Source organism: Lampetra planeri, chromosome 17 (assembly GCF_965212315.1).
Source record: "Lampetra planeri chromosome 17, kcLamPlan1.2.h2, whole genome shotgun sequence".
In the NCBI taxonomy this organism is placed as follows: domain Eukaryota; kingdom Metazoa; phylum Chordata; class Hyperoartia; order Petromyzontiformes; family Petromyzontidae; genus Lampetra; species Lampetra planeri.
Window position 1 is genome coordinate 1,657,297 of NC_136123.1, and position 20,589 is coordinate 1,677,885.

General features: G+C 54.6%; 1 protein-coding gene across 1 annotated transcript; it reads right to left on the reverse strand.

Moving 5' to 3' along the window:
* Positions 1 to 626: 626 nt before the first annotated feature.
* On the reverse strand, positions 627 to 20,143 carry LOC144723252 (beta,beta-carotene 15,15'-dioxygenase-like). The gene is made up of 11 exons (XM_078601836.1): positions 20,022 to 20,143; positions 12,786 to 12,914; positions 11,889 to 12,018; positions 11,112 to 11,259; positions 10,595 to 10,742; positions 9,143 to 9,360; positions 8,265 to 8,672; positions 6,686 to 6,791; positions 5,819 to 5,913; positions 3,624 to 3,735; positions 627 to 3,240 (listed from the first exon to the last, which is right to left on the reverse strand). Exons 1-11 carry the CDS (start codon positions 20,092 to 20,094, stop codon positions 3,092 to 3,094), a joined length of 1,716 nt encoding a protein of 571 aa, XP_078457962.1. The 5' UTR covers positions 20,095 to 20,143; the 3' UTR covers positions 627 to 3,091.
* Between the last annotated feature and the right edge of the window lie 446 nt (positions 20,144 to 20,589).

Below are 20,589 nucleotides of genomic sequence, written 5' to 3' on the forward strand. Positions count from 1 at the left end.
TGTGTTGGCCGGACAAAGGCGGCTAAACGGGCATTGGCACAGGCTACAGATGAGATGGGCTAAGGTAGGGGAGGATTTGGAGCTGATTGGATTTGCCAATGACTGGTACCAGCGGTGTCAAGATCGGTATCTGTGGAGGAGGCTCGTAAAGGACGCTACTGGACAATTGGAGGCAGTCACCCTCCGACAACAACAGAGGGCAGATAAGGGATTCTCACAACAACGAGCGGAGCACCACGCGGCTAAAACGAAGCAAGTTGGCACAGAGGGGAGTACAGGCGGGGCATCGGCCAGTCATCTCAGTCAGTCGAACCCATGGGTCTGACCTGTGACCTCCTGCCAGCGGCGAGCTTTGCACACTTCACGTGGCTTCAAAGTGCACATAGCCTGGCACAAACATCGTGGTGCCGACGCCGCCACCACTAAGTGGTGAATGGCGGCTGTTGTTGGTGTGTGTTGTGTGTGCTTTCATTCAGAGCCAGCCAGAACCTTAATGTCACCGAATCCCTCCTTTATAGGCCTGTGAGCGTGTACTCGGGTTGTAATGTAGACCGTGTACTTGGGATGCAATGTAGAGCGTGTACTGGCGAGGGACACCAAACAGATCACTGAGTTCCACTCGGTAATAATCGCAATAACATCCTTTATTTACTTACCCATGACTCGTCTCAAGGCGTTTTTTTCAGCAGGGTCATGCTACATTGGGACGACTGGTCACACAACAACACAAAGACAAAGATACCCCTCCCCCTCCCCCCTTAGCCTTCACAGACTTTTGGGGCAAGTGCTGCTAGCGGAGCAGCACCTATGAAGGTCGGCAAGGCACACGAGGGGGTGGGTGGCCAGCACCACGCCCGGCCGCCTTCGTCTCCCGAGTGGCGATGTCTACACACTACCACACAAGGAACTCATTTGAGGCCGAGTTGACCTATGGGGAGGTGCAGCAGCGGTTGGGACAATCGTTGTTGGCCGTGAGTGGGGATCGAACTCGGGTTGCCCGCTGTGTAGTGCAGCGAGATAATTGCTCCCCAGCACGAACACACCAACACACACACATTGACATTGATGAGCAGCAAAAGTGAACTGACCACATACATACTCCAGCATACGCTGCAACGTGCATACAAGCACAAGACAAAGCCCTCCTGTGCATCATTTAACAGACTATTAGGGCCAAAGTGCTTCTAGCCTTCAAGGCACACGAAGGTAATGCGTGGCCAACACCACGCCCGGCCGCCTTTGTCTCCCCAGCGCTGATGCTTACACACTGCACCACGTACTCATTTAAGGCCGAGTCCACCTAGGGGAGGTCTAGCACCGGTCGAAAAAATGATGTTGGCCGTGGGCAGATATCAAACTCTTGTTCGTAGCGCAGTGCGCTAATCACTACGCCACCGCTCCTCACACGATACAGTACAAAGATCCCCCGTATAGCCCGAACAGACTGTTGGGGCAAGTGCTGTGAGCACCTATGAAGGCCGGCACGGCACACGAAGGGGTGGTTGGCCAGCACCATGCCCAGCCGCCTTGGTGGTTCGTAGCGCAGCGCGCTAACCACTACACGACCGCCCCCCACTCACACACGCACTAACCACTACACGACCGCTCCCCACTCACACACGCACGCAGGCAATAGACGCACACGTCAATGACCCCACTCAAACACAACCCCAACACTCACACATAACGCCGATACGGTCAACCACCGTGGCATTCTCCCAGTCGAGTCTCACCGAGTCTCGAGGCTAATCTTTAGGAGCGTCCTGCGATACACTTGGGTGCTACCAGCCGGGCAGCGGCGGCGGTGGCTACGCAGCACGTGACCGCCTGTAACCCGGCACCGTGGAGGTAGCGAGGGGTTGGCGGATCACGCGCGCAGATGTTGGGAAACTCAACTCCGCGCCCTCCCCCGCTGGCATCTAGGAGGTGTCATACCCCGGGCTGGCCACGAGGCGACAGCGCTCAGCGAGCGTGAAACTCCATCCGTTCCATTTGCGCGTGCGGGGGGGGGGGTGCGGAGACGCCGCTCGTCATTGATTGGCTGAAAAAGACCTCGACCGCGTTGTTTGTTACGCTACATAGTGATAATTATTAGTATATTTTGGCCTATCCCATTAACGACTGCTAGTTTGGCTCTGCGCGGGACGAAACGAGAGGGGGGTGGGGAGTGGCGGGGAGGGGGGGTGACTACTCAAATCCCTGAGCAGGCGGATTCATTAGGACTTAGAGAGGATTACAAACGAGTGGAGGGGTGGTGGTAGTGGAGGTGTAATATAAACCCCTCCTGGAATCGCGTCAACTGCCCCCCCCCCCCCCACGTGTAGCTGCTTGCTTAATTAATTCCTTCATTCATTGCTTCGTTCCTTCATTCATTCCTTCATTCGGCTTCTGGGTCTTTTCCGCTCCTCTGTGGGGTTGAGACGGTGAGATAGTTTATGATTTTCCGTTTGTGAGATTCCGTTTCCTTAATCACGTTGCGACCTCGATTCATCCATTGTGATTGGTTGAAAATAATAATAAGCGTTACGTTTTTTTTATACACACATATGTCGCGCGCAAGAGTTTCGTTCGTGCAAACTGCGTCGCCAGCAGTCGCTGAAGGAACCGCAGGCCAGCAGAAATGGATGAACAAATGAGTCGGTGAGTGAATGAGTAGGCGAGCAATTGGCTGACAGAGCGAGTAGGTGAATGAACGAGTGGTTGACTGAGCGAGTGGTTGACTGAGTAGGTGAATGAACCAGTGGGCAAGGGAGTGGTTGACTGAGCGAGTAGGTGAATGAACCAGTGGGGGAGTGAGTGGTTGACTGAGCGAGTAGGTGAATGAACCAGTGGGCGAGCGAGTGGTTGACTGAGCGAGGAGGTGAATGAACCAGTGGGGGAGTGAGTGGTTGACTGAGCGAGTAGGTGAATGAACCAGTGGGCGAGCGAGTGGTTGACTGAGCGAGGAGGTGAATGAACGAGTGGGCGAGCGTGCGGTTGACCGAGCGAGCTCACGAATGGATGAACGAGTCGGCGAGCAAACGCACGCACGAACGAACGACCAAATGGGCGAGCGAGCGAGAAGTATGGTCCAGTGGGAGGGAGGTGCCCCTCACGCTGGCAGGAAGATGCCGTGCATGTCGAGGGGCAGGGCGGAGGGGAAGGGGGCCCGGGCGAGCTCCTCCAGGTCGCGAGCGCCCAGCACCACCAGCAGGGCCTGCTCGCCGCGGCGCAGGGGGCCCACCACCACCAGCAGCAGCCCTGCGTCGACACACAGTGGCAGCGACATCGTCAGCAGGAGGAGCAGCAGCATCATCAGGAGCAGCAGCAGCATCAACAGCAGCAGCATCAACAGCAGCAGCATCAACAGTATCAGCAGCAGCAGGAGTAGCATCAGCAGGAGCAACCTCAGCAGCATCAGCAGCAGCATCAACAGCAGCAGCATCAACAACAGCAGCATCAACAGGAGCAGCAGCAGCAGGAGTAGCATCAGCACGAGCAACATCAGCAGCATCAGCAGCAGCATCAGCAGGAGCAGCATCAGCAGGAGCAGCAGCATCAACAGCAGCAGCAGGAGTAACATCAGCAGCAGCATCAGCAGCAACTTCAACATTATCATCATCGAGGATCTTTGTGTTTCTCACCATCATCCTCGTCGGTTGCTCCGGGTCTGGCTATGAAGACGGGCTCCCCCACCCAGCCACGTGGCTCTCGCCACTCTCTCCGAGTCTTCTCCACCAGATCCAGCTTTAAAATCTACCCGTGGGGGGGGGGGGGGCACGGTGGCGAGATGTTAACTACCTCGCCTGGTATGCAGGACGTCATGGCTTCGATCCCCACTCTGACGCCTGCTGTATATTTGGAGTTTGCGTGTCTCTCTCTCATCATCATCACGGTGGCTAGGATATGTTAACTACCTCGCCTGGTATGCAGGACGTCGTGGCTTCGATCCCCACTCTGACGCCTGCTGTATATTTGGAGTTTGCGTGTCTCTCTCTCATCATCATCACGGTGGCTAGGAGATGTTAACTACCTCGCCTGGTATGCAGGACGTCGTGGCTTCGATCCCCACTCTGATGCCTGCTGTATATTTGGAGTTTGCGTGTCTCTCTCTCATCATCATCACGGTGGCTAGGATATGTTAACTACCTCGCCTGGTATGCAGGACGTCGTGGCTTCGATCCCCACTCTGATGCCTGCTGTATATTTGGAGTTTGCGTGTCTCTCTCTCATCATCATCACGGTGGCTAGGAGATGTTAACTACCTCGCCTGGTGTGCAGGAGGTCGTGGGTTCGATCCCGACCCTGACGTCAGTTGAAAATTTGAGTTTGTGTGTCTCTCTCCCTGTGGTCGCGTGGATTTTCTGGCTGCCATAAATTGCCACATGGCGATAACTCACTTCGTTGAGCAATCCCTTGTGATAGCCAGTGAGCTACATAACTCAGTGGGGCCTTACCTGGTAAAGTAAAAACAACATCGTTTTTAGCTTAGAAAGACACGGGGAGGGGAGTGCGCGCGGGAGGCTCTCGATGTCACGAAGTTCATTGCTTCGCCACGAGGTGGCAGCATGATCCCACACGATGTACAGACTGACAATAGAGTTTAACGCGTAGGCTTTCGCGACGAATATTGTCCGTATAATCATACCTGTCAACTCCTTATCAGTGCCCCTACCTTATTACAGACCAACTCAGACCGTATTGGTTGCCCAGTGCCCTTATAAATGTCAACGTCCATCCTACACAGTCCCATCACAAGGGAGAAACGCAAACAAATAGATAAAACAATGTTTGTGCCCGTATTGAAACGGCTCTAGGCCGTATGGACCTGGAAACTCATTGTACAAGAATAATGGGTACACCGTATGGGTTGACAGTTGTCTATGAACAAGGTTTATTTTGGGCTAGATCGTATAATCTAACCCAAAAACGTGATCTAACCCAAACAAAACAGTTTTTTTTTTTGCGGATAATATATTGGTCGCGAAAGCCGACACGTTAAACTGGCTAACCTCGAAGGTGAGGATACTTTTCTTCAAGCAAGAAAATTGGAGAAACTCCGCATCAAGCGGATGAAGCTGATACCTGGGCTGGCGTTCTCAATAGAGACCCATAGACATACACAGATACCCATAGTGGCTTGGACTGACACAGATCAATAGACTTATAGAGACCAATAGACTTACAATGACACCCATAGACTGAGACTTACTGGGATAAATACATTTACATTGAGATCCATGAACTTACATCACGACCCACGGACTTACAGACTCGTATAGAAACCCATAGACTTAGAGAGAGACCCATATCACCAGGTATTCATCCAAGGCTGAGTAAACCTAGGGGAGGCCCAGGAGGGGTTCAGATATATCTCATCACCGATGTTGGTAGTGAGCGAGAATCAAACTCATGTCACCGGGTTCGTAGCGCAGTGCCCTAACCGCTGAGCCACCACCTCCCACAAACAACAACAACAACTGCCTTCGCCACTGAGTGGCGGTGACGTCACCACGACGCTTGTGCCAGGCTAGGTGCACCTTGAGGCCACGTGAAGTGTCGAACGCCCGCCGGCAGGAGGTCACGGGGTAGACCCAGGTGCCACAGGGTCGCTCACACACCAACACAACAACAACCGCCGCCGTTCACCACTAATGGCGGTGGCGTCGCCGCGTCGCTTGTGCCAGGCTAGGTGCACTTCCGAAGCCGCGTGAATCGCCGAAGGCTCGCTGCTGGCACGAGGTGACGGGACAGACGCAGGTGAACGTGGGTCAACCGACTGAGACGACCGGCAGATGCACCAGCTCTGCTCCCCCTGCTGTCGCGTGGCCGTTCCCACCTTGGTTGCCACCATGCCCGCCTGCGTCTCCACCACGTACACGAATCTGTTCTTGACCCCGGAGAAAGCCGGGTTGATGCAGGGCAGGTCCACGCCTGGGGGGCACAGTGGTGGCAAGAGACGTGAGCTGAGTTTGACTCCATTTGGGCAACATGCCCGGCCACATTTGCCTCCCCAGTGGCGATGTTCACACACCGCAGCGGGCTAACCGCTACACCACCGCTCTGCACAGACACGCCACCCTCGCCCACCTACCATCCCTACATCCATCTCCCCGAAATCTCCCCGCCATCTCTCCCTCCACATTCTCTTTTCGCCTCCACCAATCCCCATCTACGGCGCCACGGTGGTCGAGATGTTAACTCCCTCACCTGCTGTATATTTGAAGTTTGCATGATTTTCCCGTGGTCGAGTGGATTATTCTCTGGGTCCTCCGGTTTTCTCCTCCACATTTATAATCGACGTGCATTTAGAGTATTTGGCTGCTATAAATTTCCACGTGATAAGCCACTCTTCGTTGAGGTATCATTTGTGGCCAGGTCGCTTTTGAATAAGAGCTATATAGTGCAGTGGGCTTAACCTGGAAAAATAAAAATAGTTTAGATTTTAGTTTAGTTAATTTTGTCTATTTTACTAGGTGAGGCCAAGTGAGTGAGTAGTTCTTTTTCAGAAGCGACCTGGCCACAAACGATGCCTCGACGAAATGTATCGCAACCGTTGCCCGTTGATTCTAAATGTGGAGGGAAACACCGGAGGACCCAGAGACAAATCGACGCGACCACGGGGAGAGAGATGAAGCGAGACACGCACTCTCCAAATATACAACAGGGGATCAAGGTAATGATCGTAGCGGGGGGGGGGGCGTACTTTGTGCGATCTCCTCGGGAATGCAGTACAGGTGTCCGTCCTTGTCACGGATGGCGCAGGCCTCGCTGCCTGGCAGCGTCACCAGGTTCGTGCCGATCTCCACACCCTGCGACCACGGTCAGAATCACTCGCTCCCACACTTACTCACTCGCTCGCTCACCCACTCACTCACTCACTCACCCACCTACTCACTTACCCACCTACTCACTCACCCACCTACTGACTCACCCACTCGCTCACCCACTAACTCACTCACCTACTCACCTACTCACTCACCCACCTACTCACTCACCAACGCAGTCACTCACTCACCTGCCTAATCACTAACTCAACCACCTACTCACTCACCTACTCAGTCACTCACCCACCTCCCCGCTCACCCAAGTACTCACTCACCCACTACTCACCCACCTATTCACTCACAAACTTACTCACCTACTCACCCACAAACATACTCATCCACTCGCTCACCGACCTCCTCACTCACCTACGCACTCACCTACTGGACACGAACACTAAGCCACACATCAACCTGCTGATTCACTCTCTCACCTGACCATGAACCCGCTCACCTATGTACATACATACAGATCCCCCGTATAGCTTTAACGGACTGTAAGGGCAAGTGCTGTTAGCGAGCAGCTATGTAGGGCTCGAACGGCAAACGAGGGGGTGGGTGGCCAGCACCACGCCCTGCCGCCTTTGTCTCCCCAGTGGGGATGTTTACACACCGCACCAGGTACTCATATGAGGCCGAGTCGACGCACACGCATACACACACACGCATACACACACACACACACACGTACACACACACACGTACACACACGTACACACACACACGTACACACACACACACATACGTACGCACACGCATACACACACACGCATACACACACACGTACACACACACGCATACACACACACACACACGTACACACACACACGTACACACACGTACACACACACACGTACACACACACATACGTACGCACACGCATACACACACACGCATACACACACACGTACACACACACACACACGTACACACACGTACACACACACACGTACACACACACACACATACGTACGCACACGCATACACACACACGCATACACACACACACACACACGTACACACACACACGTGCACACACGTACACACACACACGTACACACACACACATACGTACGCACACGCATACACACACACGCATACACACACACACGTACACACACACACACGTACAACAACAACAACAACCGCCATTCGCCACTAAGTGGCGGTGACGTCACCACGACGCTTGTGCCAGGCCATGTGCACCCTGAGGCCACGTGAAGTGTCGAACGCCCGCTGGCAGGAGGTCACGGGGCAGACCCAGGTGCCACGGGTCGACTGACCGAGATGACCGAGATGACTGGCTGATGCACCACCACGTACACACACGTACACACACACATACGTACACACACACACGCGTACACACACACACGTACACACACACACACACGTACACACACACACACACGTACACACACACACACACGTACACACACACACACGTAAACACGCGCGCACCTTCTCGTTGGCCTCCAACGGAATAACGAAGCGCAGCAGGCGGCTCTTCACGGGCTCTTTCCCCTCCTTCTCATCGTCGTCCCCTCCTCCTCCCCCTCCTCCTCCTCCCCCTCCTCCTCCTCCTCCACCGCTGCTGTCGCTCATGGACTTGACTCTCTTCTTATTGTTGTCACGACCCTCCTCCTCCTCGCCTTTGCCGAAGTAGAACGCCGCGTAGACTCCGTCTCCGTCGTGCGACGTGACGTCCGCGACCAGGTGGCCCTCGTCGTTGTACGTGTTGGCGTGGTGGATGAAGACGCCCGCGTCCGTGTAGCACGTGACCACGTCTGGAGGCGACGACGAGGAGGAGGAAGGGGCGGAGGGTGGTGCCGCGTCCTCTCTCTTCCTCGCCAGGACGTGGATGTGAGTCTGGCGGTGCACGGGGAGTGGGGGGGGGGGGTAGTGAGGAGGTGACGAGCTGTGTCTGTGTCAGTTGCCGTGTCGTTAACGACGTCACGACGATCTGATACGTGCGACGTGTTGGTCCTGAACGTTACCATGTTCGCCAGGAGACCGATCGCTCGAGGGTGTGGTCGACTCTGACTGAAAGCAAAATCAGTTGCACGCAACCAAAATCGGAGTCGTGCGTAAACCAAACCGGAGTTGCGCGCCCAACCAGGCCGGAGTTGCACGCAACCAGGCCGGAGTTGCACGCAACCACGCCGGAGTTGCACGCAACCAGGCCGGAGTTGCGCGCAACCACGCCGGAGTTGCACGCAACCGCGCCGGAGTTGCACGCAACCGCGCCGGAGTTGCGCGCAACCGCGCCGGACTTGCACGCAACCACGCCGGAGTTGCACGCAACCAGGCCAGAGTTGCACGCAACCGCGCCGCCGCACCTTCTGCCCGGGGTCGTAGGAGAGGCAGCTGGCCATGTTGCCTCCGCGCAGCGAGGAGGTGAGCAGGCGCAGCACGTGTAGCACGTGCGGCGACTCCAGGAGCAGCGCGTGCGAGTGGGACAGGCCGAAGCTGTGCAGGTAGCTGGGGCTGATCATGCGGGAGCAGGGCACGCTGCACAGCACCCGCGCCCTCCCCACTCCCGAGTTGTGCTCCTCGCCTGCCCGCAATGGAGGAGGAGCGCGCCTCCGGTTAGCACTCGCCCGGCGTACGCACGTACGTATGTGTGTGGGGGGGGGGAGAAGCGCGAGAGAGGGGAACGGAGGGGGGGGGGGCGAGGAGGGGAGAGAGGGTGGCGTGGGGGAGGAGAGGGGGGTACGAGGGGAGAGGGGGTGGGAGAGGAGAGGGGGGGGCGAGGGGAGGAGAGGAGGGAGGGTGAAGGAGGGGAAAGGAAATGAGGGGACGCAGAGGAGGGGAGGGAGATTGGAGGGGAACAGAGAGTAGGAGAGGAAGGGAGGAGAGAATGGAGGGGAGGGGAGAAATTAGAGGGGATAGGGATGGAGGGATGAGGTGGGAAGAGGAAAGAGGGAAGAGGGGGGATAACAGAGAGGAAAGAGGCCAGGAGAGAGCGGAAGAGGTCATGGTAATCACACGGCTTGTCGTTAAGAGGACAAGTTGTACGCACCCCCTAATTACTGAGATTATCGTCGGAATTTCACAAAGTTGCCCATTCTTCTGTTTGCTTGAAGCACCACGAGGCAGGGGTGAAGTGGTGGTGGTGGGGGGGCACAGAACTTCACCCGTGCTAATCGGGGGGTGATTACGAGAAACACGCCTTCAATGAGCACACTCAACTAGAGCTACTCTGGTTTTACTTCACCAGGTAAGGCGCCACTGAGCTACACAGCTGTTTTTTTCAGGAGCGACGTGGCTGTCGCAAATGACAGCTCAGCGAGGTGGCTCATCGTTGCGCGGACATTTACAGCAGCCGAATACTCGTCCATGGGGGGCGTGACGTTCATTCGAAATGTGGGGGGAAAAGTCGGAGGACCTGGAGGAAAAAATCCACGCGACCTTGGGGAGAGAGACATGCAAACTACAAATACACAGCAGCAGGCGCCAGGGTCAGGATCAAAGCCACGACCTCCTGAATGCCAGTCGAAGGAGTTAACATCTTATCACCGCAGCACTCTGGAGGTGCGTGTAAACATCACCACTGGGGGAGACAAAGGCGGTGGGCGACGTGCCAGCCATGCCCGTCCAACGCACCCTTGGCACACGCGCGAGCCGTGCGCCCCTTCGTAAAAGAGCTTCACGGCTCGTCAGATTTCCTCCAGCGTGAAAAATCAAGATTCCGATTCCAACTCCGAGGTGCGCGGCTAACAGCGGCACTTGGCCCGGCGGGCTGTCAGGAGCCTACCGGCGGAGGGCTTTGCCTTGTTTTGCCCACGTACCTGCGGCGGTGGGCGGGATCTGCAGGAGGTTGTACTTGGTGCGGCCCTTCTCGCCGATCACCGTGGCCACGTTGTAGGCCGTGCCGTCCGGCTCGTACAGCGGGTGAGCCGTCAGCATGTTCATCCCCACCTTCTCGGCCAAGTTCACCTGTGTGAGTGTGTGTGCGTGTGTGCGCATGTGTGTGTGTGTGTGCGTGTGGGGGTGTGGGGGGGCGGCAGTGTAGCAAGTTCGCATGCTCGTGTTACGAAACCCGGATTCGATTCCTGCTCGCGGCCAGTAACAGTGGCGAATCTTTGAAGCGGTCCTGGGCGGTGGTCGTGGTGGTCGAAGTTATGGTGGTCGTGGTGGCGGTAGCAGCGGTGGTGGTCATGATGGAAGTAGCGGCGGTGGCGGGGGTCATGGTCGCGATGGCGGTGGTGGTGGAGGTGGCGGTGGTCATGGTCGCGATGGCGGTGGGAGTGGTGGTCGTTGTCATGATGGTGGTGGCGGTGGTGGCGGCAACGGCGGTGGTGGCACCTTGTCCGACGTGAGCAGCGACGTGGGCTCGATGCGACGCAGCAGCGGCGTCTGGCTCTGGGCGTACACGTCGGTGCCGCAGCGCATCAAGTTCACCGAGCAGTTGTCCGTCACCTCGGGCAACGCGCTCCGCAGCAACGCCAGGGACCTGCGGGGTCACAGCGGGACATCCCTCTCAGGACAGACGTTCACCCCTCCCTCGCGTCCCCCCCCCCCCCAGTGAGTGGCAGCTGACTCCGAGCGGCACAGGATTCCCGTCGATGTGCTTTCTCGCACCGCGCGCAGACGACCGTGCTGATCGTAGGCGGTTTAGAGCGCTGCGCTACGAACCCGGCGAACCCGAGTTCGATGCCCGCTCACGGCTACCAACACCAGTGACGATTATCTTAACCGGTCCTGGGCCTCCCCTAGGTCAATTCAGCCTCGAATGAGTACCTGCTGCGGTGTGTAAAGATCACAAATGGGGAGACAAAGGCGGCCCGGCATAATGCTGGCCACCCACCCCTTCGTGTGCCATTCCGGCCTTCATAGGTGCTCGCTAACCGGACTTGCCCCAACAGTCTGTCAAGGCTATACGGGGAGTCTGCGTTGTACATTTTTCTCCCGTGTTTAATACACGTTTAATATATTATTTACATATTTACTTAATGTAATGCCAATATCATTATTCACGAAATGTGCTCCTTCGCGAGCGTCTCCAGAGGGAATCCCTCGTGAAAACCGAGGGAACCGCGTGACGACGTGTAACGGCGAGGGCGTGCGGACGCCCAACGGCACCTCTGGAAGAGACCCATGCCCTCTGCGAGCGGGACCCTCGTGCCAAATTCTGGCACCAAGATGCGGTTGGCCTCCACGTTCTTCGTGTACGTGTCGCTGCGCAGGTAGCGACTGCTGAACCACACCTCGCCTGGAGGGGGGGGGGGTGAGGGAGGAGAGAGAGACAGCACAGATGGGAGAGAGCGTCGCGTGTGTACGTGACGAGTCGAGACTATGAATTGTGTTTTGGTTATTTTTTATGAAATCATAATTATGATGAGAATGCCATGATTGTTATTTACTGACAATGGTGGTTGGATAATTCCGATAAATTTACTGATTGATACTCTTTCGTTCTTTCGGTAAAGTCACGTGGGTAGAAATAAAATATTGTTTTATTTTATTTCTACCCACGTGACTTTACCGAAAGAACCAAAGAGTATGGATTCCTGAAGTCACAAAAGCTTCAAATCAAGATTACTGATTGATGCACCGCATGATGGCAATGCTGATTGATTGATCATATGATGAAAATGATTGTGGGTGCCACGGTAGAGAAATGTTAACTACATTGCCTGGTATACAGGTGGTCATGGGTTAGATCCCGACCCTGACACCTGCATATTTGGAGTTTGCATATCTTTCTCCATCTCGCTCCTCGTGGTGGCGTGGATTTTTCTCTGGGTCCTCCGGTTTTTACATTTAAAATCAACATCGTGTGCATTTAGAGTATTTGGTTGCTGTACATTTCCACGTGGTGATAATGATAAGCCACTCCGTTGAGCTATCATTTGTGGCCAGGTCGCTTCTTAAAAAAAAAGAGCTATGCCCTACCAGTGGGCCCTACCTCGTCAAATAAAAAAAAAACAGTTCAGTGTATCTATGATGCTCCGATGGCTCCCAACCAGCTGCGCTCACCATCTCTGAAGTCGAACTTGCGCAACAGCGCCAGGCCGTCAAACCAGTGGCAGTAGTGCGTGTCCCCGACACTGTGCTTGCCTGGCCCGTTGCGTATCAGACAGCCGCGCAGCCACTCCGGCAGGCCTCCTGGGTTCAACCACAGCGGGGGGTCGGGCGGGGGGGTGTAAGAGAAGACGAGGGGTGGTGGAGACACAAAGAGGCACAGTCACGGATATGTCAACACCAAAAATTCGTATCGACGCATCGTCCGAGCGCCACGTGCCGCGACGAGGAGGGCGTCGCGCGGTCATCGAATTGTGTCTTGTTGCCATTGTTGTTGTTGTCGCGAATAACGCCGGCTGTGACGAGCGGGCGCAAACACGCCCTGCGTGGAGTTAGAACGAGCGGCCCTAGAGAGGAAAGCGCGGATTAGCGAACGCAAGCAAGTCGGACGCGCCGTGTCAACTTGTTAGGGGAACTGAACAATCCTGGTGATGCTGCAGCGTTCCGCAAGCACAATTACCCACGACCAAAAACGGGCAAGAGCCTTCTGTGTATTCGGCGAAAGATTTTACGCGTGACTTTCACGCAGCTAAAAGCACCGAAATTGTCATGGGAGTTGGGAAAAAAAATGTTGGGATATATATCAATGGCTTTATTTTGATTGTTATTATTTAGTTCATGAAAGGAGCTTCTGTATTATGAGTGCAAGCAAAAATATAGAGGCTGCTAGGAATGTCGAGGCAGGATCGGGTAAGCATCTTGGAGGTTGAGAATAGAACCCTGAGTGCTGTAAATGTAATTGGGCAGTGAAAACACCATCATCATCATCATCGTGCTGTCAAAACCAACATTCGTTTCGGATGTGTGGCGGCCCTCACACCGATGTCTTATCGGCGAAAGTGCACCCCTCACCGCTGTAACGGAAGCCAAGGCTACAGCGAGCAGTCTGCACGGACGTTCTCAATCAGTTAAACATCAGCAATTTTTTTTTATTTACGCGTTGAAACATGTCAAAAATCCCTCAACTCTGGCAAGCGTCCTGGAGGAGATTCCGCAGTCTCTCCTCTCTGTAGCGTCGCCAGACCACCATTGCCAGCTCGAGTGATGTAAATAGCCCACGGGTCAGAGCTGACATCGGTTCCGCCCAAGACAGCAACAACTTTATTCGTACCAATTAATAGAGGCGGTTGATAATCAAAAAAAAAGAGCGACTTATTTTTGAACATTTGGAGCGGGCATCTATCATATGATTCACCGTCATCGGCCACATAAATAAATTGCAATCACCGAAGAAGATACGCCACAACACGTGGTACTGGAATGTGCAATATTTGCTCTTACAATCTTACCCCGCTCCCGCCCCACCGTTTCAACCTGCCGCACCGGGAGATCGAATCGAACCCCCCCCCCCCCGGGGCCTGGCCTGGCATTGCTGCGAGAGTCTGGCGTGAGTGAATCACGCACGGCAGAAAGCTCATTGTCTGTGTGTGTAGTGCGTGTGTGTGTGTGTAGATCGTGTGTGTGTAGTGTATGTGTGTGTGTAGATCGTGTGTGTGTAGTGTGTGTGTAGATCGTGTGTGTGTAGTGTGTGTGTGGATCGTGTGTGTGTAGATCGTGTGTGTGTAGATCGTGTGTGTGTAGTGCGTGTGTAGATCGTGTGTGTGTAGTGCGTGTGTGTAGTGTGTGTGTGGTGCGTGTGTAGTTCGTGTGTGTGTAGTGCGTGTGTGTAGTTTGTGTGTGTGTGGTGCGTGTGTGTGTAGTGTGTGTGTGTGGTGCGTGTGTAGTTCGTGTGTGTAGTGCGTGTGTGTAGTTTGTGTGTGTGTAGTGCGTGTGTGTAGTTCGTGTGTGTGTAGTGTGTGTGTGTGGTGTGTGTGTGTAGTTCGTGTGTGTGTAGTGCGTGTGTGTGTATAGTTCGTGTGTGTAGTGCGTGTATCTGGCAAAAACAACCCCATACCTCCTCGTGGTGCCGGACGGCAACGCTGGTGTGGGCAGTGCCGTGGGGGAAAAGGCCAATTTAGATTGGCCCTTTCCCCTCATGGCGTTTGTAACCACCACAGCTGCCAAATGGGGGCTCTGGACGGGTGCGAAGGGCTGTTAACCCCCTCCACCTTCAATTAATTACCACAAAACCACGTCTAAAATATCTAATTAATACGCCTGTGCCGGAGGCCCTGGGGGGACAGGCATCTATGACGTCTCCTGGCCAAACCCCATTTGGCAGAGCCAGGAGTTTGAATCTTTACCCTCGGGGCTCCTCCAGAAATAACAAAAACACACTGAGGGTGGAGACGTGGAATGTTTGAACGCTCACTGCGGAGAAGAGGCTGCCACTCCTCTGTCGGGAGCTAGACTGGTACCGCCTGGATCTCTGTGGTATTCAGGAGGTCCGTTGGACTGGCTCTGCCTCCTGCCACCATGAGGGGTGGACAGTCCACTACTCGGAGCAGGAGACCACTAAACAACAGGGAGTGGCTCTTCTTCTGAACAAAAGAATGAAGGGGGCGTGGGAGCGTGGCGGTGAGGTGTGGGAAGCGGTAAGCCCCAGACTACTTTGGGCCCACCTTCCCATCAACTGGAGACGAGGAGTGGTGGTCGTGGTTACTTATGCCCCCACCAAAGACGAACATCCATGGAGGGATGCAAGAAAGCCCGATGAGTCAGATGGCTTCTATGACCTCCTGTCACAGGTGCTAGCTAAAGTGGCCCCTCGGGATAGTCATCCTGTTGAGCGACTTCAATGCCCGAGTTGGTCATGATGCTGGCACCTGGTTTGGAGTGATTGGAAGGAATGGGCCAGATCAGCTCAATAACAACGGTAGGGGGCTGCTAGATTATTGTGCAGCCCATGGGCTTGTAATTACCAACACGCTGTTCCGGCATCGGCACATCCACACAACATCATAGATGCATGCCGGGTCCAACCAAGAACATCTGCTGGACTACATAGTGAGGGAACAGTGGATGCGAGCCCATGTCCTTGACACCAGGACCAACCGTGGAGCTGATCTGCCCACTGACCATCGACTTGTCATCTGTAAGATGCGCCTGCCATTATTCCGCTCCGGTAGTGGGTGTACACCCAGGACCCCATTCAAACCCAAGGTGGCCTGGTCTCAGCTAGCTGAGGAAAGTTGAAATCGAGAATTTCATCATCGCTTGCGGCTGGGGTTGGCATCATCCCTCACTCCTCCAGATGTCGAAGGGAAATGGGCGAGGTTTAGGACTGTGGCTTATGCAGCTGCAATGGCTGCTTTGGGTACACGGTCCAGACCTCCCCAGAGACCCTGGCTGACAGAGGAGGCGTTCAGGCTGGCTGAGAAAAAGCGATAGGCCCACCCTCATCGTCTACAGCATCCTACGTCAGAGAATGAGGAGGCTTATCGCAGCCTTTGCTCGGAGGTTCAGGGAGCTGTGAGGCGCTGCAAGGATGCGTAGTGGGCACGGGTTGCTGAGGAGATGGAGTCTGCCTCAATGGCCCGCGATCACAAATCGTTATTTAACTCCATCAAAAAAGTAACCTACAGCGCCACACCTATTACCATCATTAGGGGAAAAAACGGTGATCCAATCTCCGACCCCCAGGAACAGGTTTGCAGATTTGCTGAGCATTTCTGTGAAATCCTGGGGGAGGGGAAATTCCTCGGCATCGTGGGACAAAGTGGGAACGACCCTGCTGAAGCTGTGGTGTCTCAAATATTGGAAGAACAAGTCACCCCCTGTGAGTGGCTGGCTGAGGTGCCATCTGTTGAAGAAATACTAATGGCAATCCAGAGTCTGAGACCAGGAAAGGCACCGGGCAGAGATTATCTCCCAAGTGGGCCCTGGTAAAACTATGTGGCCAGGAGTCGGAGCCATTCCCTGTTCACCTTGAGGTGCGACAGGGATGTCCTCTGGCTCTCACATTATTTAACATATTTTTCGACCACGTAGTTTGTGAAGCCTTCGATGGCTGTACCGGAGGAATTTCCATCTGGTACAGATACAATGGGAGGCTGATTGATGCCCAGGTGCGGTAAAGGGATGGCTCCCTATTGATCAACCACGTTAGGTATGCCGATGATCTAGTAATTGCCGCTCACTCAGAGGAGGAGTTGGAGGCGTTGCTGCTGAACCTGGAACGTGCCACTAAGAGGTGGGGCCTTACCATCAGTCCCACCAAAACTCCACCCCCACATCACCAAATTGGTGATGGGGCAGTTGTGGAGAGATTGGGGAGTTTCCCAGACCTGGGCAGTGTGCTCATGACCGGCTCCGGTTTGACAGCAGAGGTCTCACTCCGAATCAGTCGGTTGCGTAACGCTGTGTGGAAGCTACCTGGTCTGTTGCTCAGCACGAAGCTTCAGGTCTTCTCGGCCACGGTCATTCCCTCCCTTCTCTACGCATGCGAAACATGGACCCCCCTAATGGAACATTTTCGCTGGTTAGCAACATTTAGGCTGGCCTGCCTACGATCCATCCTGGGTTTAACCAGGCTGGATTGTGTGTGGAGCTCACAAATCCTTGAAAGATCTGGGCAAAGTCCCATCGGTGAGCTCCTCCGGCAGGCAAGGCTGCGTTGGCTGGGTCATGTAGCCCGCATGCCCAGCCACCGCATGCCTAGACAGCTTTTGTTCAGCCGGATAGAGGGGGCTAAACGGGCGCGGCACGGGCTAGAGAAGAGATGGAGTGATGTGGTACAGGAGAATGTGGAGCTGAGTGGACTTGCAGATGACTGGTACCAGCGGTGTCAAGATCGGCCTCTGTGGAGGAGGCTCGTGAAGGACGCTACTGGGCAGTTGGAGGCAGTCGCCCTCCAACAACAACGGAGGGCGGAGGAGCGACGCTCACAACAACGAGCGGAGCGCCGGGTGGCTAAAGCACAGCAAGTTGGCACAGTAGGGGGCACAGATGGTGCATCAGCCAGTCATCTCGGTCATCTCAGTCAGTCAACCCGTGGCACCTGGGTCTGCCCTGTGACCTCCTGCCAGCGGGCGTTCGACACTTCACGTGGCCTCAATGTGCACATGGCCTGGCACAAGCGTCGTGGTGACGTCACCGCCACTTAGTGGCGAATGGCGGTTGTTGTTGTGTGTGTAGTGTGTGTGTGCAGTGCGTGTAGTGCGTTTGTAGTGTGTGTAGTGTGTGTGTGTGTAGCGTGTGTAGCGTGTTTGTGGTGTGTGTGCGTAGTTCGTCTGTGTAGTGCGTGTGTAGTGCGTGTGTGTAGTGTGTGGTGTGTGAGTGTAGTTTGTGTAGTGTGTGTGGTGTGTGAGTGTAGTTTGTGTAGTGTGTGTTGTGTGTGTGTGTAGTGTGTGTTGTGTGTGTGTGTAGTGTGTGTAGTGTGTGTAGTGTGTGTGTGTAGTGTGTGTGGTGTGTGTGAGTGTAGTTTGTGTAGTGTGTGTTGTGTGTGTGTGTAGTGTGTGTAGTGTGTGCGGTGTGTGGTGTGTGTGTAGTGTGTGTAGTGTGTGCGGTGTGTGTGTAGTGTGTGTGTGGTGTGTGTGGTGTGTGTGCAGTGTGTGTTGTGTGTGTGTTGTGTGTATGTGTGTGGTGTGTGTGTAGTATGTGTGTGTAGTGTGTGTGTGTAGTGGGGGAAGGTAGCGTAGCGGTGAGCGCCCGGTGACCCGAGTTTGATTCGCGCTCACGGCCAACACCGGCGACGATTCTCTTAACAGGTCCTGACCCTCACCTAGGTTGACTCGGCCTCAAATGAGCACCCGGTGCGGTGTGTAAACATCGCCACTGGGGAGACAAAGGCGGCCGGGCGTGGTGCTGGCTACCCCCACCCCCTCGTGTGCCGTGCCGGCTTTTATAGGTGCTGCTCGCTAACAGCACTTGCCCCTACAGTCTATTACACGGCGCGTGGGAGGAGGGTATTTGCGTTTATTCATCATCATCATTGTTATTGTTATGTCCCGCGAAAGCAAGAATCGGTCTTTAAAACTCTGTACTGTATACTGGGACACTTCCGAGTTTTGAGTTGCGACAAGGAAATACAGCACACACATCACACACACGACACGTACACACACACATCACACACACACCACACACACACATCACACACACACCACACACACACCACACACACACATCACACACACGACACGTACACACACACACATCACACACACACCACACACACACATCACACACACACCACACACACACCACACACACACATCACACACACGACACGTACACACATCACACACACACCACACACACACATCACACACACGCCACACACACACATCACACACACACCACACACACACATCACACACACATCACACACACACATCACACACACACATCACACACACGACACGTACACACACACACATCACACACACACCACACACACACATCACACACACAACACTCACACACGACACGTACACACACATCACACACACACCACACACACATCACACACACACCACACACACACATCACACACACACCACACACACATCACACACACACATCACACACACACACATCACACACACACCACACATCACACACACACCACACACACACACATCACACACACGACACGTACACACACACACATCACACACACACACACCACATCACACACACACACACCACACACACACACATCACACACACGACACGTACACACATCACACACACACCACACACACACATCACACACACGACACGTACACACATCACACACGCGACACGTACACACATCACACACGCGACACTCACACACACCACACATCACACACCACGCACGCAACACGTACACACACATCACACACACCACACACATCACACACACACATCACACACACATCACACACACCACACACACGACACACACACATCACACACACGACACACACATCACACACACCACACACACCAAACACACATCACACACACGACACCACGTACACACACATCACACACACAACACACACACACGACACGCACACACACACTACACACACCACACACACACACCACACACACACATCACACACACAACACACACACACATCACACACACGACACGCACACACACACTACACACACACCACACACACACACCACACACACACATCACACACACAACACACACACACATCACACACACGACACGCACACACACATCACACGACACGCACACAACCAGCACGCAAACACATCACGCACACACACACACACGACACACACACAACCAGCACACAACCAACACGCACAAAGAGAGTGAGCGAGAGACTTCCTCTTCTACTGTACCCGAAATCATCAGCTTGACGGGCTCCGTGCACTCCTCCTCGTCCTGTCGCCTGAGTGGCATCATCATCATCATCACCACCACCACGCGCCTCTTCCTCCTCCTCCTGCTGCTGATCCTGCTGCTGCTGCTGATCCTGCTGCTGCTGCTGATCCTGCTGCTGCTGATCCTGCTGCTGCTGCTGATCCTGCTGCTGCTGCTGCTGATCCTGCTGCTGCTGATCCTGCTGCTGCTGCTGATCCTGCTGCTGCTGCTGATCCTGCTGCTGCTGCTGCTGCTGATCCTGCTGCTGCTGCTGATCCTGCTTGGGTGCTCGCTATCATCAACAACAGCAGCTGCTATCAGCACTTGCCTCTCTCGACCCGTCTGTTTCGTCTCTGTGTGTGTGCCGGTCTTCAAAGCAGATCGCTTGACAAGCACTTGCCCCGACTGTCTGTGAAAGGCTACACGGGGGACCTTTGTCTTTGTGTGGCTGCGTCCCGGTCTTAATAGGAGCTCGCTAACAGCAACACTTTGCTCCGACCAGCCTGTGAAGAGTTGCTTATTGTGTCTGTTGTATGTGTATACGTC